General features: G+C 48.9%; 1 protein-coding gene across 1 annotated transcript in view; it reads right to left on the minus strand.

The window, feature by feature from the left end:
- Positions 1 to 13,642, minus strand: part of NUFIP2 (nuclear FMR1 interacting protein 2) — a 30,794-nt gene extending 17,152 nt beyond the window's left edge. Inside the window, exons 1-6 of the mRNA XM_063294510.1 lie at positions 13,408 to 13,642; positions 11,467 to 11,650; positions 9,697 to 9,830; positions 9,322 to 9,484; positions 1,133 to 1,212; positions 554 to 727 (exon numbers count right to left, since the gene is read on the minus strand). Coding sequence (XP_063150580.1) covers positions 554 to 727; positions 1,133 to 1,212; positions 9,322 to 9,484; positions 9,697 to 9,830; positions 11,467 to 11,650; positions 13,408 to 13,642 — 970 coding nt within the window. The remainder of the gene's footprint in view (positions 1 to 553; positions 728 to 1,132; positions 1,213 to 9,321; positions 9,485 to 9,696; positions 9,831 to 11,466; positions 11,651 to 13,407) is intronic.
- Between the last annotated feature and the right edge of the window lie 4,096 nt (positions 13,643 to 17,738).

Below are 17,738 nucleotides of genomic sequence, written 5' to 3' on the forward strand. Positions count from 1 at the left end.
AATACAAAGTCTTTCACTGCTTCTACATTTTCTCCCTCTATTTGCCAGTTATCAATCAAGCTGGTTGCCATAATCTTGGCTTTTTTGAGGTTTAGCTGCAAGCCAGCTTTTGCACTTTCTTCTTTCGCCTTCATCATAAGGCTCCTCAGTTCCTCTTCACTTTCAGCCATCAAAGTGGTATCATCTGCATATCTGAGATTGTTCATGTTTCTTCCAGCGATTTTAACTCCAGCCTTGGATTCCTCAAGGCCAGCATGTTGCATGATGTGTTCTGCGTACAGGTTCCGTAGGTATGGTGAGAGCATACAGCCCTGCTGCACTCCTTTCCCCTAGCCATCTGCAGATCTGATCATCGTATTTATAACCCCTCATCCACATCATTCATAATTATGCTGAACAAGACAGGGCCGAGAACAGACCCCAGCCGTCCTCCATCCTGCGGATCTGAGTGGGATTCTGGGAGTTGAAGTCCACACATCTTCAAGTGGTCAAGGTTGAGAAACACTGCCTGAGAAGGATAGGATGACCAGCAGGGCGACCATCATCTCATTACCATCATCATCATCATCATCTCTGTATGGTTCTTCCTGCTGCTTCTGCCTTTCCAGGAGAACCGCTGGGTCCTTGAAGGAAACACTATCGGACAGGCTCTTCCCGAGCGCCCAGGGGAGGGCCTTCTTCTGCAGGTCCCCTGAGCCACGGGAGGCCCCAGGAAAAGCTTTGCATCCTGCCAAGGGCAGCAGAGCCGCAAAGGGGCCGTCCTGCCTGGGGGGCTCTGGGGTTTCCCCTCCCTCCCGGGCTGGCTGCTGGGCGAGAGGTCTGTTTCCTCACTGTGGCTGATCAATGCTCTTCCGGTTCCAGTTTTACTCTGGAATTGATTGGTTGACCTACCCACCTGCCATCCTTAGACCCTGCTCAGTCCTGGCAAAACCAACCCGGGCGTTTGCCAGTCGGGGCCACGGGTTAGAAATGGCTTTTTCAAAAGTGACCCCAAGGGAGAGAATTTGCCAATACAGAATGAAGGAAACTGTTGGCCCAAACTGACTGGTCCTGTCCCTGCCGTAAGGAAGGAAGGAATGCCACCCGTGGCATGGATGTGACTAAAGCCGGCAACCTGGTTTGTACCCCGTACCAATGCGTACTCCCATTTTAGCATCATTATGTGAACGCTTCAGCGGGTCCGTCTGCTGATGGCCATATTGAAGATCACAACTTAGAGGAGGAGAGGGTTAGGGTTAGGTAACGCGCAGGAATTAACCAATGAAATAGATTGTCATGTTCGCTGTTTCAATGTGCACTGTACATCGTAACGTTTCACATGCCATGATGCTAGCGCACGTTGATGTTGGGAGGGAGCTGCTGGGAAACCTCCTGCCAAGCTCTGTATCTATGTTTATTTCAATGGAATGTGTTTGGGTTATGTGCGCTGCTCAAGGACTTTTCCACTGCACCATCAGGAGCCGTTGGAGCACCTGGGATTGTGAGCCTGGGAAGAGTCTATGGGGGGAGGGATCTCGTTTGCACCGAGGGCTTTTAGTTTGCATTTGGCGCGCTTTTCTCATTCTCAGCTTTCTTTGTACTTGCACACTATTCTTAAATAAACCAGATTTTATGAAGCTCATGCTTGTGAGTCTGAGAGTGTTTTAGGATAGGCAACCATTACATAAAGCTGAGGATCTCCAAAATACACCGCTAGCTCCTACCAAGACCAACTCTTGTGAGGGAAGCAGTTAGCGATGGCAGAGTCGGAACTAGCATCCGGGGAGCTTGAGGAGCCGACTAACCCATTTCCCGAGTCGACAATCCGGGGTGGAGAGCCGAGCCCCCCCCGAACTTTCATATTACCCGAAGGTAATTCATAGATGTATTGTGCATCCGTCAAACCAAGAGAATGGGAAGAATGTAATAGATCTGAGTGAAGGTGGTCTGATTTTGTGGCGTGCATGGGAATAAATGCAGGGAAGTGAAAGGAAAGGTCTAAACTGGTCTTTTTCAAACTTGGAAACTCTACGATGGGTGGGGAGTTCTGGGAGTTGAAGTCCACCCAGCTTAAAGTTGCCAAGTTTGAAAAACACTGGCCTAAACCTTCTCAAGAGCCAGTTTGATGTAGTGGTCAAGGCACCAGGCTGGAAACCAGGAGACCCTGAGTTCTAGTCCTGCCTTGGGCACAAAGCCAGCTGGGTGACCTTGGGCCAGTCACTCCCTCTCAGCCCTGGGAAGGAGGCAATGGCAAACCCCTTCCGAAAAACCTTGCCAAGAAAACTGCAGGGACTTGTCCAGGCAGTCTCCGAGAATTGGACACGATTGAACGGATTAAAAAAAAAACATGCATGCACATGTCATGCAAAGGAATGAATATAAATCTATAAGCGCTATCGGTTTGATCGTTTTGGCGAAAGAATTGGTGACATGTACAAGAGAGATGGGGAGGCTGCCAGTGTAGGACAGATAATTATTTGATAGTGTCAAGAGTGGATCTTGGGTAAAAATAGATCTGAAAGAAGTGAAGGAAGTGGGAGTGGAAGTGGGCTGATTGCAGGAAGAGAAAGTAAGAGTCTCATATGAGTAAGGTCTTTGATAATCCCCCAGCAGAGTGAACATCAGGAAGAGGATGTAAGAAAAGGGGATGTGAAAGCTGCTTGGAACCGTGACCCAAATGACTTTCCTGGGGGTGCGTGGTTGTGCTGAGGAGACACGAATAAAAACTTGGGGGGATGATGGAAGTGGAGTGGCTGTCGACGGAAGGAAAATGCATGTAAGGGAACGATTGCCGCCCCAGAGGGAGATGCTCAAAGAGGGGCCGAAAGATACTCGCAAAGGAAGTTGTGAAAGACAGCAAGGGTAATTAAGACGAAAAGAGAAATGCAGAGGAATTTTGATTCAGGTAAAGGGTTTGGGAAGAAGCTGCCAGCAGGTTAGGTGGAAGATGTGGGAGGAAAGTGAAGCGAGTGACTGCCGGAAGGGGCAGGGAGAGATTTGTGTGGCAGGGAAAGCGATAGGCAGCTGAAGAGTGGAGCTGAAAATGCCTGTGTCCGGGAAAAATAATTTAAAGAGGAAGTCCTAAATGCCGTGAGGAGACCACGACGGTACAAGGCTGCACGTAAAACTGTGGATGCGTTTTGCTCATGGGAGGAGTGCGCCACTGGTTCAATGTGTGTGCGAAAGCTGCATCTCTGGGCGAGAACTACAGGAAGAATTGCTTGGAACTCAGGGATTCAGAGGAAGAACGACAAGAGGACCCAGCGTGACGGTGAGCGAATTCAGAAGTGCAATGCGGTGTTTCGGCAGAGCAGGTTTTTGCCGTTTGGGAGGCCACCAAGGCACACGTGAACATGAGAAAGTTTGTTGGGCCTTTTAGAGGAGGTGTGTGATAAAGTGAACAGGCTTGAGTAATGGAATATTTTGCACAAGTACGGAGTTGAAGGTTGATCGTTCAATGTGTTAAGAACTGTGACCGAAGTGAAAGGTGTGTGAAAATACCTGGTAAGTGATTCAACAGGCAGCAGAGAGTGAGGCAAGGGTGTTTCATGTCTCCTTGGTTGTTCAGCACATTCATGCTCAGAGGTAAAGTGACCGCTCGTAATGATCTTGAGCGTTGGTCAGGGGTGTGAACGCGCATGTATTTTATCTGCAGATAATGCTGTGTTTTTGCTGAGAACCTGAATGATTTGCAGCAAATGTTAGATAGATTGCATGACAAAATAAGGAATATGGATCTGAAATTAATATACCGTTATGTGGACAGGGTAACGGAGTGAGCAACTGCAAGTTGTACGTAAGTAGCAAACAACTAGATACGTTTAGTAAGAGGACAACGTGGAAAAGTTTTGAAATATGCAAATGCGGGTAGAAAGGCAGTGAGTAGCATGTAGCCTTTTGCAAGGAGTGATTTTAAAAATGAATAAAACCAAATATGTACAGGTAGTCCTTGCTGGACAGAAGTTGGCAGCATTGTTCAGGAGGCGGCAACAAAATACATCCCAAAGAAAGAGAAAACCAAGAAGGCAAAATGGCTGTCTGCTGAGACACTAGAAGTAGCCCAAGAAAGAAGGAAAGCAAAAGGCAACAGTGATAGGGGGAGATATGCCCAATTGAATGCAAAATTCCAGAGGTTAGCCAGAAGAGATAAGGAATTATTTTTAAACAAGCAATGCGCAGAAGTGGAAGAAGACAATAGAATAGGAAGGACAAGAGACCTCTTCCAGAAAATTAGAACCATCGGAGGTAAATTCCAGGCAAAAATGGGTATGATCAAAAACAAAGATGGCAAGGACCTAACAGAAGAAGAAGAGATCAAGAAAAGGTGGCAAGAATATACAGAAGACCTGTATAGGAAGGATAACAATATCGGGGATAGCTTTGACGGTGTGGTCGGTGAGCTAGAGCCAGACATCCTGAAGAGTGAGGTTGAGTGGGCCTTAAGAAGCATTGCTAATAACAAGGCAACAGGAGACGATGGCATCCCAGCTGAACTATTCAAAATCTTGCAAGATGATGCTGTCAAGGTAATGCATGCTATATGCCAGCAAATTTGGAAAACACAAGAATGGCCATCAGACTGGAAAAAATCAACTTATATCCCCATACCAAAAAAGGGAAACACTAAAGAATGTTCAAACTATCGAACAGTGGCACTCATTTCACATGCCAGTAAGGTAATGCTCAAGATCCTGCAAGGTAGACTTCAGCAGTTCATGGAGCGAGAATTGCCAGATGTACAAGCTGGGTTTAGAAAAGGCAGAGGAACTAGAGACCAAATTGCCAATATCCGCTGGATAATGGAAAAAGCCAGGGAGTTTCAGAAAAACATCTATTTCTGTTTTATTGACTATTCTAAAGCCTTTGACTGTGTGGACCATAACAAATTGTGGCAAGTTCTTAGTGGTATGGGGATACCAAGTCATCTTGTATGCCTCCTGAAGAATCTGTATAACGACCAAGTAGCAACAGTAAGAACAGACCACGGAACAACAGACTGGTTTAAGATTGGGAAAGGAGTACGGCAGGGCTGTATCCTCTCACCCTACCTATTCAACTTGTACGCAGAACACATCATGCGACAAGCTGGCCTTGAGGAATCCAAGGCTGGAGTTAAAATCTCTGGAAGAAACATTAACAATCTCAGATATGCAGATGATACCACTTTGATGGCTGAAAGCGAAGAGGAACTGAGGAGCCTTATGATGAAGGTGAAAGAAGAAAGTGCAAAAGCTGGTTTGCAGCTAAACCTCAAAAAAACCAAGATTATGGCAACCAGCTTGATTGATAACTGGCAAATAGAGGGAGAAAATGTAGAAGCAGTGAAAGACTTTGTATTCCTAGGTGCAAAGATTACTGCAGATGCTGACTGCAGTCAGGAAATCAGAAGACGCTTAATCCTTGGGAGAAGAGCAATGACCAATCTCGATAAAATACTTAAGAGCAGAGACATCACACTGACCACAAAGGTCCACATAGTTAAAGCAATGGTGTTCCCCGTAGTAACGTATGGCTGCGAGAGCTGGACCATAAGGAAGGCTGAGCGAAGGAAGATCGATGCTTTTGAACTGTGGTGTTGGAGGAAAATTCTGAGAGTGCCTTGGACTGCAAGAAGATCAAACCAGTCCATCCTCCAGGAAATAAAGCCAGACTGCTCACTTGAGGGAATGATATTAAAGGCCAAACTGAAATACTTTGGCCACATAATGAGAAGACAGGACACCCTGGAGAAGATGCTGATGCTAGGGAGAGTGGAAGGCAAAAGGAAGAGGGGCCGACCAAGGGCAAGGTGGATGGATGATATTCTAGAGGTGACGGACTCGTCCCTGAGGAAGCTGGGGGTGTTGACGACCGACAGGAAGCTCTGGCGTGGGCTGGTCCATGAAGTCACAAAGAGTCGGAAGCGACTAAACGAATAAACAACAACAAGTCCTTGCTTAATGACCATTCATTTAGGAATGGTTTGGACTTACGACGGTGCTGAAAAAACTGAAGTATGACCTGTCCTTGCACTTACGACGGTCGCAGCATCCCTGCGGTCGCGTGATGGTGATTTGGGTGCTTGTCGGCTGGTTCACATTTACGACCATTGCAGCGTCCTGTGGTCAGATGAACGCCATTTTCAACCTTCCGGTCGGCTTCCAGCAAGCAAAATCAGCAGGGAACTGCATGGTTCACTCAACGATCGTGGTGATTTGCCTAACAACTGCCACAAAAAAGGTCGTAAAATTGGGTTGGATTCGCTTAACGACTGCATCAGTTAGCGACTGAAATTCTCAAAAGAGGAGGCCCTTCATTGTGATGGATTGATACAATTACCGCAACAATGGATGCAGAAGTTGGAACAGGCAGGCATACGGCGCAAGACCAAACAGCATTCCGTTCTGTTATACGTAGGGTCCTAAACGACTCGACGGCAACTAACAACGACAACAACCTGCACAAGAATATGTTTCTGCCCACTTTGCTTTACAGAAGTCAGAATGGGGTCTGTCTGGAGAAGCATGAAAATAGGTTGAATTCAGTGGGAACGGGGTGCGTAAGAAGAGTGTGGGAACGAGAGGGTGCTGATAGGAAATAGACTACATACAAAATTGACTGACCGGCATGGACGAAGGACATTGCGGCGGTTTGGCCAACTAGAGAGGATGGAGGAGAATCTTATTCCACAGCCGATAGTTGAGGGAAGAGCCATGGGTTGAGAGGAAGGGACGGAGTTGATGAGATCCAGAAAAAGCGGGAAATTTAAGGACAAAGGCAAGCTATGAAGTGATGGATGGAGGTGGAGGAGGAAAGAAGGATGAATTGCAGAAATAGAAAAGTGTGGAGGGGGACAGAATCTCCTTTTCTTTTTGTTGGTCTAGGCCAGTGTTTCTCAGCCTCGGCAACTTCAAGCTGGGTGGACTTCAACTCCCAGAATTCCCCAGCCAGCTTTCGTGCCGATACTTTGAATAAAATTGTGAGTTGCATGGAAAAGGGGCTACCAGACTCCTCCTGCTGCTTTTCCTATCCCAATCGTTCTACTCCTTTGCCCTCCTGTCTCTTACCTCCATTCCGTCCTTTGCACAGCCTTGCTGACCCCAAAAGGGAATTGTGTGGTGGGTGATGCTGGCCCGCGGGGCTAGGAGGCAGGAGGCCAAGAAAGGAAAACCCAGACCTGTTTGGTGCCCCCACCCAGTCCTGATCTTGACCTTCTCGTTCCGTGAGGGCAAACGAAATTGTTGCGGCTGCTCTTGCCGTATTTAATTCTTTTAAAGTTTCGAAGCACCACTCCTTAGCACACCGGCTAGCCGAGCGGCAGGCCTCTGCACGAAATGGAGGGGTCCCTTGAGACTCTGAAACAGAGTGAAGGAGGAATTGAACCCAGGAAAGAAACCAGCTTTGTAGAATTAGAGCATCTGTAATGGTCTGTGGGAATGGCCTTGGGAGACAGGAGGAAGAGCAGCAGGCTAGTCGGCAACGGTTGGATAAGAGGCCGCTGTCCTAACAACCAGGAAACACACTGAGACAAGGAACTGGTCTCTAATATTTATTACTAGTACTTAACAAGAATCCTAACAAACTGAAGAAGCGTGGGAAAAACCCAGACATATAACCCCCAAGGGTTAAGGCGGTCCCAATCTGTGTCTCTTTGAATGGCTGAACAGTTCCTCAGTGCTACGCATGCGCTTGACAGTCTGGATGGGAGCCCCCTGCTCGCCATCCTTACTCATGACAGCCGCTGAGCCCACAGCAGGAATGAGGGCGTGGCAAACGTCTCAGAAGGTCCCTCCCTAGTTTCTTGGGCTATAAAGACGATGGATTAATGCTGTGTGGGAAAGACCTTGGGAGATGGGGCCAAGAGGCACTGCCTGGGAACAGTCAGATAAGAGAGGGCATACCCTGCAGCTGGACAATGGGAAGGGCAAGAGGCTCAGAAGGGACCCTCCCTCGTTTCTCCGGCTGTAAAGGGGACCAGGGGAGAGATGTACTTCCAGACTTGCGAGATTCTGTTAATGTGACCTTACAATAAAGACAGAGCTAGTACTCCTGGTGGTGCTTATTGTGTGGACTACCTCGCAAGGCTGACAGCATCTGAAGATTGGAAGGGCCTTTGAATCCACCTCCCCTGCTCAGGGCAGACTCCAAATTAAAGCCTCCCTGGCCAGTGTCTGTCCAGCCTCTCCTTGACCCCTGCAGGGAAGTGGGCTCCACCCCCGGCTCACAGGCTCCCCTGGCCGACGACTGTTCCTCTTCGGAAGCTTTTCCTGACATTCCATCAGAATCGCCTTCCGGGATCTGGAAGCCAGGACTGAGAAAAAAATAGTAAATATTATAAATTATGTGTTATACACAAGTAAGCATGTGGTAATCAGAAAAGGTGCTCCCAGACTCGTCCTGATTTTTGCAAAGCCATAGGAACTCTCCTTGCAGAAGAACAGTAAGGGGAAGAAAATGTAATAACAGAATAATCCCGAATCATAGTTTAAATCTTACAACACTCCGTACCTCTGATGAAGGAGCTGCATCTCATGAATGCTGAGACTTTTTAATAAAATTTCTTAGAAAAAGCACGACCAGAGACACTCCTGATTTTCATTCCCATGACTTGGGAATGGATGCAGCCTGAAATTGTGGATTTTTTTTTTCTGCAGTTGAATCACGCTGCTTGGTCATTCTTTGCCTGCGCTTTAGGAATCCTGGAACATTTTAAGGTTAAAAACTAATTGGAGCCAGTCCGGTGTACTGGTGAAGGTGCTGGGCTGGAAACTGGGGGACTGCGAGTTCGAGTTCTCCCTTAGGAATGAAAGCTGGTTGCACAACTTTGGGCCTCTCTCAGCCCAGCCTACCTGGCAGGGTTATTGTTCTGGGACAAGTAGGAGGGGGGAGCATTATGTATGTTGCCTTGAGTTATACAAAATAAAGGCGGGGTGTAAAATAAACAGGTCGTCCTTGTTTAGCGACTGCCTCATTTAGCAACTGCCTCATTTAGTGACCGCAGTGATGACAGTGATGAAAAAAGTCACTTTGTGGCCAATCCTCACATTTACGACCTTCACAGGTCTGTAAAGTAAAGGAAAGCTGAAGGAAAATTGTAAGCCGTCAAGGATTCAGCTAGTGACTTCTTCATTTAACGACTGAGTTGCCGGTCCCAATTGTGTCCGCTAAACGAGGACATCCTGTGATAATAATAATAATAATAATAATAATAAGTAAAAAAAATAATACTTCCAATTCCCTCTTTTCCCTTTCATACCCTGCCTTCTTAGACAGGAAAGGGATATAAATGAAGTTGCTGTTTCCGGTTCCAGAAAGTTCCTCCAACGCTTGTAAGCAAAATAGAACGTGGCATTGCAAACAAACAGCAGCCAGCGGGGCGGAGGGAGCATCGCCGAAGAGACCCTCAAGCTTCCTCGGGCAAGGGTGTGGTTCTCCCCTGTGACCACTAGAGGGCAGGACCAGACAGGCGGAAATCTCTGGCGGCTGATGCCCAGTCCGGCACCGTCCCGGTTGTCCTCCTGGGACCCTGAGGGGCGAGGGGGGAGGAGAGGAAGAGCAGGCGATGAGCAAGCGGGGCTCAAAGGACAGGAGGAATCCAGGCTGTGTCGACTTTGGCTGAGCTCTGGGACAAGAACTCTGAGCTTCTACTTAGAGGTAGACTGCCTCTGAAGGTGGAAGTGCTACTGTTGACAGTGGCTGCCTAAGTTCCTTTTCAAGTTGGCGAGTTGGTGGCCTCACCCCAGGCAGCTGAGGAGGTCTGCGGAGAAGGCTTGCTTCCTACGGCTTTTGACCAAATCATCGAGATGGGGGCAAAGGAGTCCGTTACAAGGGTGTGCTTGCAGGGGGTCCTGAGATCATCCATACAATCCTGGCTGAAAACGGGGCAAAAAGTAAGTGGCAGAGGTGACTCCCTATGTGGTTGACAGACAGAAGTATTAAAAACAGACAAAATACCGTCGTGGGAAAAGGAAAGTACACCCCCTTGGAGTTCTATGGTTTTACGTATCAGGACATAATGAAAATCATCTGGTCCTTTTTGTTGTTTATTCATTTAGTCACTTCCGACTCTTTGTGACTTCATGGACCAGCCCACGCCAGAGCTTCCTGTCGGTCGTCAACACTCCCAGCTCCCCCAGGGACGAGTCCGTCACCTCCAGAATATCATCCATCCACCTTGCCCTTGGCCGGCCCCTCTTCCTTTTGCCCTCCACTCTCCCCAGCATCAGCATCTTCTCCAGGGTGTCCTGTCTTCTCATGATGTGGCCAAAGTATTTCAGTTTTGCCTTTAGTATCATCCCCTCAAGTGAGCAGTCTGGCTTTATTTCCTGGAGGATGGACTGGTTGGATCTTCTTGCAGTCCAAGGCACTCTCAGGATTTTCCTCCAACACCACAGTTCAAAAGCATCTATCTTCCTTCGCTCAGCCTTCCTTATGGTCCAGCTCTCGCAGCCATATGTTACTACGGGGAACACCATTGCTTTGACTATGTGGACCTTTGTGGTCAGTATCTGGTCCTTAGCAGGTCTTAAAACTAGGCAAATGCAACCTCAGATGAACAACAACACAGGATGTATTGCACTGTGTCATTGTTTATTTTATAAAAATTATTATAAATTACTATTAACCTCCTCGGAGCCCAGCGCGATGGACACCTTTCATTCTCCCCACCTCGTCACGGGATAAGCCATGGGTGCAAAGCTGGCTGGACTGAACCATGGAGTCCTGGGTGCTCTCTGAGCCTGGCTGTTTCCTTGCAGACATTTCATGGCCAGGCTAGGCAACACCTTCAGTGCGAGGGGGGAGGGGGCCTTGCTCTCAGTTTATACACCGTGGCTTGCCCTGCTTGCATTGCTGGGGGGGGGGTGTTCTCTCCTTGGGGGTTCCTTGACTGGGCTGTTTGCTGCTGGGTGGATTGCCTGAGTTAACAGTTCCTTGATTGGGGCGTATTGTGCTGTTTGATGGTATATCTGGTGTTGATCCCAGTGCTGATTTTTGCATATCTGGGTGTCGATTGCTGGCAACGGAGTGTCCTGGTCTTTTGGCTTTTCCACTGTCTCTTTTGAATGGTGTGTCAATGTTGTTTATGTGTCTGCAGGGCAAGCCACGGTCTATAAACTGAGAGCAAGGCCCACTCCCTCTTCGCACTGAAGATGTTGCCTAGCCTGGCAATGAAACGTCTGCAAGAAAACAACCAGGCTCAGAGAGCACCAGGGACTCCACAGTTCAACCCTTAGCTACAAATATTTGCTTCGATTGGGACTTAACCATGCTGCCTCCGCTCAGGCAAACTTCACGTGGTGCATTAAACTGTGGTTTCTTTATGGTTGAATAAGCCACCGTGGTTGAGGATAGACTCAAGCCAAGGAGGCTGCACGTTCGGGTTGCCATTATGCATGGCAGCTGACTAGATCACACTGGCTGGGTTCAGGCGGCTTGCTGAGCCAAAGGCTGTGGTGGACAGTCCAGAATATGCTAAGCCAAGATAGAAGGTTTGGCCAAGTTCATTACGCCATGATGCAGTCGGCCTGTGTTGACATATTGTGCACTGGCCAGCGTTTCATGAACCATGGTTTCTGGCGTGCCAACCCAACCACCGGGAGTTGATTTGACAGATACGGCCCTTCAGTGGGTCCAGCAGCATGCCTCCACCCAGGGGTGTTTTGGCTGGAGCTGCCACCACCAAACGCCAAACCTTCCAGGCACACAGGGAGACACAGGGCCCATGAGTCACAGCTAGGAAGCTGGCGCTCGTCCTGCAGAGGGTTCTTGGTACGGGGCCCAGCCGTTGCTTCAGAGCCATGGGCGACTGGGGTCCAGCCTGGCACTCCAGATATGACAGCTTGGACTCTTGGCGTTCCCAGCCAGCACGGCCAAAGGGACGCTGGGACCTGAAGTCCAAGCCAGCCGGTGGGCACCAGGTTGAGGAAGGCAGATGTCAAATTGGCACTATTGGCTATTGAAGGCCCCTCCCCCTAGTGTCCCAGGGGGAACCCCTTCAGGTTTTTTTTTCCTTTCTGAGGGTCACTCCGCATCCATTTAGCCCCTTTTGGTTTTGTGGGGGAGTGTTATTTCCGCACAGCACGGCATCCCCAGAGCGGCTGAGAGCTCCATTCTGTCGGCCAAGGGTCTCATTTTAATGCCAGTCTGCAACCAGCTGCCTTTACCCAAGGGAAGGGGAATGCAAGCAAAATGCACCTCAGTTGCTGGGGGATGCTTTCAGCTCCACTATTGCCAGGACAGGCCACAGCCCAATTGCCCTGGTTCTTGCCAAATAAAGGTGAATGGCATCCAAAGCCAGGCCCTGGGCTGAGAAGGGGAGAGGCAACTTCCGAGGTCTGTTGGGTGGGGATGAATCAGTGGGGCCTCGGTCTTTAGGGCCTTTCTGCGCCAGCCCCGGGCCCCGCAAAGAGAGCTTCTGCACAGCCTCCCCGGGATCTGGGCAGTGAAGAGCAGCGGTGGCAGGTGACCTGTTTTGCTGCAGCAGACTCAGCTGCCGGCACGCCAGATGCCTCTAAAGCAGCAGTTCCGTTGCCAAGCTGGGGCCCCTGTCCATGTGGGGGACAACAGGCAAGCCTCTGGGCCAGGGCACCCCAAAATTAAAACAGGGAGCACAGAAAGATGCAGGCAGGCAGGCAGGAAGTAGGGACATGGGAGGGGGGAAGGGGAAGGAAGGGGAGGGGAAGAGAGGGAGAATGGGCTCAAAGGAATTTCTTTTGGGGCAGTGCTCAGGCAGGCCAGATGGAGACAGGGGTTTTTTGGTGTCCCCACCAGATGAGATTCCAGTGCAAACTTGCTCTGCTCAAAACTTGCTCAAAACAGGTCCAGAGCAGCACAATAAATTAAAAGGTAGCATAAAACCAACTGTTCTGAGTCAGGCAACAGGATGGGCTCGGAGACTGCATAAGCACGAACCCAGCTGTGGTAGTTCGTAAACTGTGGCTGTGGCTCAGCAGGCTGCAACGATCAGGCCGATCATGGCAGATGCACAAAGCTATGGTTAAGCTGTCCGATGACTTGGGAGGCAATCAGGCTTAGCTAGTTGGTGGCTCTGCGTACCTTCGCATGGCGTGAGCCAGGTGGTTGGGTTACTTCAGCTGAAGAATGTTGACATGCATGCGAGTCGGCATTCTGGGGGAATGTGGCCAGAGTATTTCCACAATGGAAAGACAGCAGAAAGGCAAGGCGATAACACCGTGGATGGCGTGGGTAACGTCTGGAAGCCACCACTTGAAATTCACACAGTACCCCAGAGCGATGTGACATAAAGGCATGGGGGGAATCTGAAATGGGGGCCCAGCATCAGGGAGCGTGACTGAGCGGGGCCCGGGGAGCAGCTGGGTCCAAGCTAAGCCGACCCCCAGGCAGCAGCAGAGAGCGGGGTGGTAGTGCTTGGCCAGGCTGCTGGGAACCCACACATTAACAATCAGCATCAGAAGCAGGAACAGCTACTGGGCTGCGGCACGTCCAGGATCCCGCCTTGCTCCAGCGCGTCAGCAAAGAGCGATACGGCTTTCCGGCAGGGGTCTTCCCCTCCGTGACCCGGGATGTCAGAACTCCGTCGGCAAACTTCAGAGGTACCCCCACCAATGTTCAGGTGCCTCCTGTTTTCTTCCTCGGGACTCTCTTCCTCTCTCACTGTCCTCCTTCGCTTGATGGTTGTGAGCAGCCCGGAGTCACTGACCATTGGGCAGCATACAAGTTTAATAAATAAATAGATGACAATGATGACGCTCTCCGTTCAATTGTGTCCGATCCTCAGCAGTTCTACGGACTGGCTCTCTCCAGATTTTCTGATCTTGTACAACTTCTTTTAGTCGTTTTATGCTCTGGCTGGGGTCAACTTTGAGGGTAATAATAATAATAATGATGATGATGATAATCTTTCCCTTCCTATTATACCTGATTCCAGTCCCTTCCAATCGGATCCTTTCCCCTTTCCTTCTCTTTCTTATACTGGATTCCATCCCATCCCTCATCGGCACGCTTCCCAGCCTCTTTTCCGCCTCCCTTCTCGCACACGAAGCCTGTGCAGCTGTGCTGATAGAGGTCACGAGCAACTCCTTCCGGATTTGTTCTGCTGGCTGTTCTCAAAACCAGGGCTCTTTGCTACTGGAGTTTGTTAACTTCTGCTCCCATGAGTATGTAATTAGCACTGTGTTGTTGCATTGCTCATTTGCAGTGCTACAATTAGGCTTCCCTACAGAATAGCTGGGTATAAATCCAGAACCAGACTGAAGTGAATCTTTCCTACAGTTAACGAAGGCTCAACCGTGCTGGCTTTCTGATGCTGCTTTGCAGCAGTATGGATGGGAAGGCTATCTAGAGGGCAGTGTTTTTCAGCCTTGGCCACTTTAAGATGTGTGGACTTCAACTCCCAGAATTCCCCAGCCAGCCATGGCTGGCTGGGGAATTCTGGGAGTTGAAGTCCACACATCTTAAAGTGGCCAAGGTTGAAAAACACTGGTCTAAAGCATTTCTTTCCATACAGGGAGGCTGAACACAAGACCTCAGAAGCAAAAATTTTTGGATGGAAGCACATGAGCTACTACAGTTTGCTCTCTTCGGGTATCCAAGTCTGGACAGTCCAGATGACCCATGACCCACCCAATTGTAATAAACAGACCTCAGCCCATTCCAGGCCCAATGTTGGCCATGTGAAGCTCATCTGCCCAGGCTGCCTTCTTCTGCTACCACCATTCACACTTCCTTGGTGATCATGAGGACTACCATCTTACCCCAAGCCTAGTTTGCAAAAATAACCAATTAATAACAGGTGGAAGGAGCTGGTCAGTCTCCAGATGTTGCTGAACCACATTTCCCAGCATCTTGCCCCTGCCCCTCTCGGCTGGGGATGCTGGGAGGTGTAGTCCATCAACAAACCGGGAGCATATTTCAATCTCTTTGTTGAATAAATGGAATCACAGGATTATTACTAGCTGATTTATTTATTAAAATTTATTTATTAAATTTATACACTGCCCATCTCACCCCGAAAGCAACTCTGCTTATTGCCCTGAATTACTAGCACAGCAACCTTCTTAACACGAATCAGTGGGGCATTCATTTTGTTTCCAAACAAGCCCTGCGCACACTTTGGGGGTGACCACGTGGCTTTGCAGGTGAAGGTAGCCACCTTCAACCCGACACACTGGACTGCAATTCCCATAAGCCCCAGCCAGCATGGCCAACCACGGTGGTGATGGCCAAAGGTTTCAAGCTCTCTCTCAAGTCAGGGGCTCCTGTAAGGGTTAGGGTGAACAAAGCCCTACCCTTTCTATGCCCAATGTACAAAAAATGGGCGGGGCTTCCGTCGCATCGTTGTGGGTACCACCTTGACTTCTTTGACCTCCCTGTGGACACTGTAGTGGAGTGGATTTATATTTCAAATTTAGTCACTGCCCATCTCACTAAGAGCGACTCTGGGCAGTTTACAATAAAATTAAAATAACTAGATTAAAATACAATAAAAGCAAAATTCTTCATAAAAATATAAATATAAAATCCAAGACAGAGAATCCAAAGATCGTAATTTATAATTCCTTGGGGCCTCTTCAAGGCACTAACCACCCCCACGATTTATTATCCCCCTCCCGCCCCATGAGAGATGTCAGAGAGAGGTCTGCACCCCCTTCCGGAAGGCTGGGGGGGCGCCTCTCCTCTGCGGGGAGAGTGTTCCACAGGGTGGGGGCCACGGCAGAGGAGGCTCTCTTCCTGGGCCCCGCCAATCAACAGTCTCTCACGGACGGGGTTCGTAACATGCCCTCCCTGCCTGACCGGGTGGGACGGGTTGACATAACGGGGATGAGGCGGTCCTTCAGGTAGCCTGGCCCCATGCCATGTAGGGCTTTGGAGGTGATGACCAACACCTCGAACTGGACCCGGAAGCAGACTGGCACCCATAAGTTAACGTGACTTCCTTGATTTTGACTTAGGGGGCGAACATCTCCCTCCCTGGCAGAGTTGCAGAGGCCCATATCTGTGTCTCTCACACACACACCACCAAAACCCACACATCTATTGATCCACCGGCTGCGCCTCTTTCCTTCTTCCGTGTTTGGCTCTTCCGCTCAGCAGATGTATGATTCACCCTCAGATGCTTGTTTTTTTCAGCCCCAATCTGGCCGTTTTATTCCTTGCTTGCGCAGAAGGCTTTCTCTCATCCTTGCAGCCGTTCCAAATGATCCACTTTTTCTATTGGATCATTCTGCCGAAGGTTGCAAGTCTGCATATAATCAATCATCAATCAATAACAACGGTCAAGGGTCCCTTGGTCAAGACTGAATCCCAGCGACCCCGATCAAGCATAGCCACGGGGCTTTCAAAGCAACCAAGGGGAAGGGGGTTGTGTTGCCTTCTTTGGGGATTCCCCCCCCTTCCCAGTCTGACAGGGCTGGAATGTCCTGATGGCCTTCCTTCCAAGGACTAACAAGGTTAGGCGCTGCTTAATTGTTTCAAGATCAGTGAAAATCAGCCAGGGCCACAGAGCACAAGCATGAAAGCAGCAGGCAACATGGCCATTAATATCTGCAAAGTCTTTGCCTATTAAGACTAGAAACCGGGAGGCAGTGAGTTCTAGTCCCGCCTTGGGCATGGAAGTCGGCTGGGTGACTTTGGGCCAGTCCCTCCCTCTCAGCCCAACCCGCCTCACAGGGTTGTTGTGGTGGGGAAAATAGGAGGAGTAAGGAGTAAGGTATGCTTGCTGTCTTGAATTATTTATTACAAAAACAATAAAGGTGGGATAAAAAAAACTGAAAAATGTATGTTTGTTTGTTTTCTATAGCTGCCCATCTCAGCAAATAACTCTGGGCAGCTTACAATCATAAACAATAAATCAAAGCAATTAAACACAATTAAACAGTACAAAATAAATACATATGATTGCCAAGTAAACAATGCATAGATGTTAGCATAGCCAAGAAATGGGCTATATCACCTTTCTTTCCAGGAGCAAGGATGACATGTTGTCAGCCCCCACGGCAGACCAAAGCAGGAAATCAGCTCTACCGGAAGGCTAAAACTCCTTTTACCGAGATGGGCTTGAACAGCAGAATCTGGCAAGTCGGCTTGTGCCTTCGCCTTCTTATACTTGATGGAATCAGGGAGCTGCCTGCCTGAGCTGCTTTTTATCTTGCTCTTCTGGACTTAAAATTTGTTTCAGCCCCATTTGCCTAGGCACAGCACCTGCATGCAGGTAGAGGACTTAATGACCACAATTGAGACCTGAATTCCAGCTGCTAAGCAAAGCAGTCATTAAGTGAATCTGACCCAATTTTACCTTTTTTGCAGCAGTTGTTAAGCGAATCCCTGTGGGCATTACGTGAACCACATAGTCGTTAAGCAAATCATGCAGTTTTTCTTTCCCTGATTTTTCTTGCCAGAAGCCAGCTGGGACGGTCAAAAATGGCGATCATGTGACCCTGGGATGCTGAGATGGTCATAAATATTAACCAGTTGCCAAGTGCCCAAATCCTGATTACGTGATTGCGGGGATGCTGCGATGGTTTTAAGTGTAAGAACCATTTGTAAGTCGTTTTTTTCAGGATTGTTTTAAGTCTGAACCATCACTAAATGAATGGTTGTTAAGTGAGGACTACCTGTATCTCCATCCAGGTCATCTTCCTGACTCATTTCTAGTTCACCTCCTCTCTGTGGGTTATTCTCACCAGCACCCAGGGAGGGAGACAAAGCTTGGCCCCTCATTATCTGGGGGACAAGCAGAGATTTCAGTCTTGGTCTTCATAGTTGCAATCCAATCTTCTGCCTGCCCGCAACCATGATTC

The sequence above is a fragment of the Candoia aspera genome, chromosome 1 (assembly GCF_035149785.1).
Source record: "Candoia aspera isolate rCanAsp1 chromosome 1, rCanAsp1.hap2, whole genome shotgun sequence".
NCBI classification, from domain to species: domain Eukaryota; kingdom Metazoa; phylum Chordata; class Lepidosauria; order Squamata; family Boidae; genus Candoia; species Candoia aspera.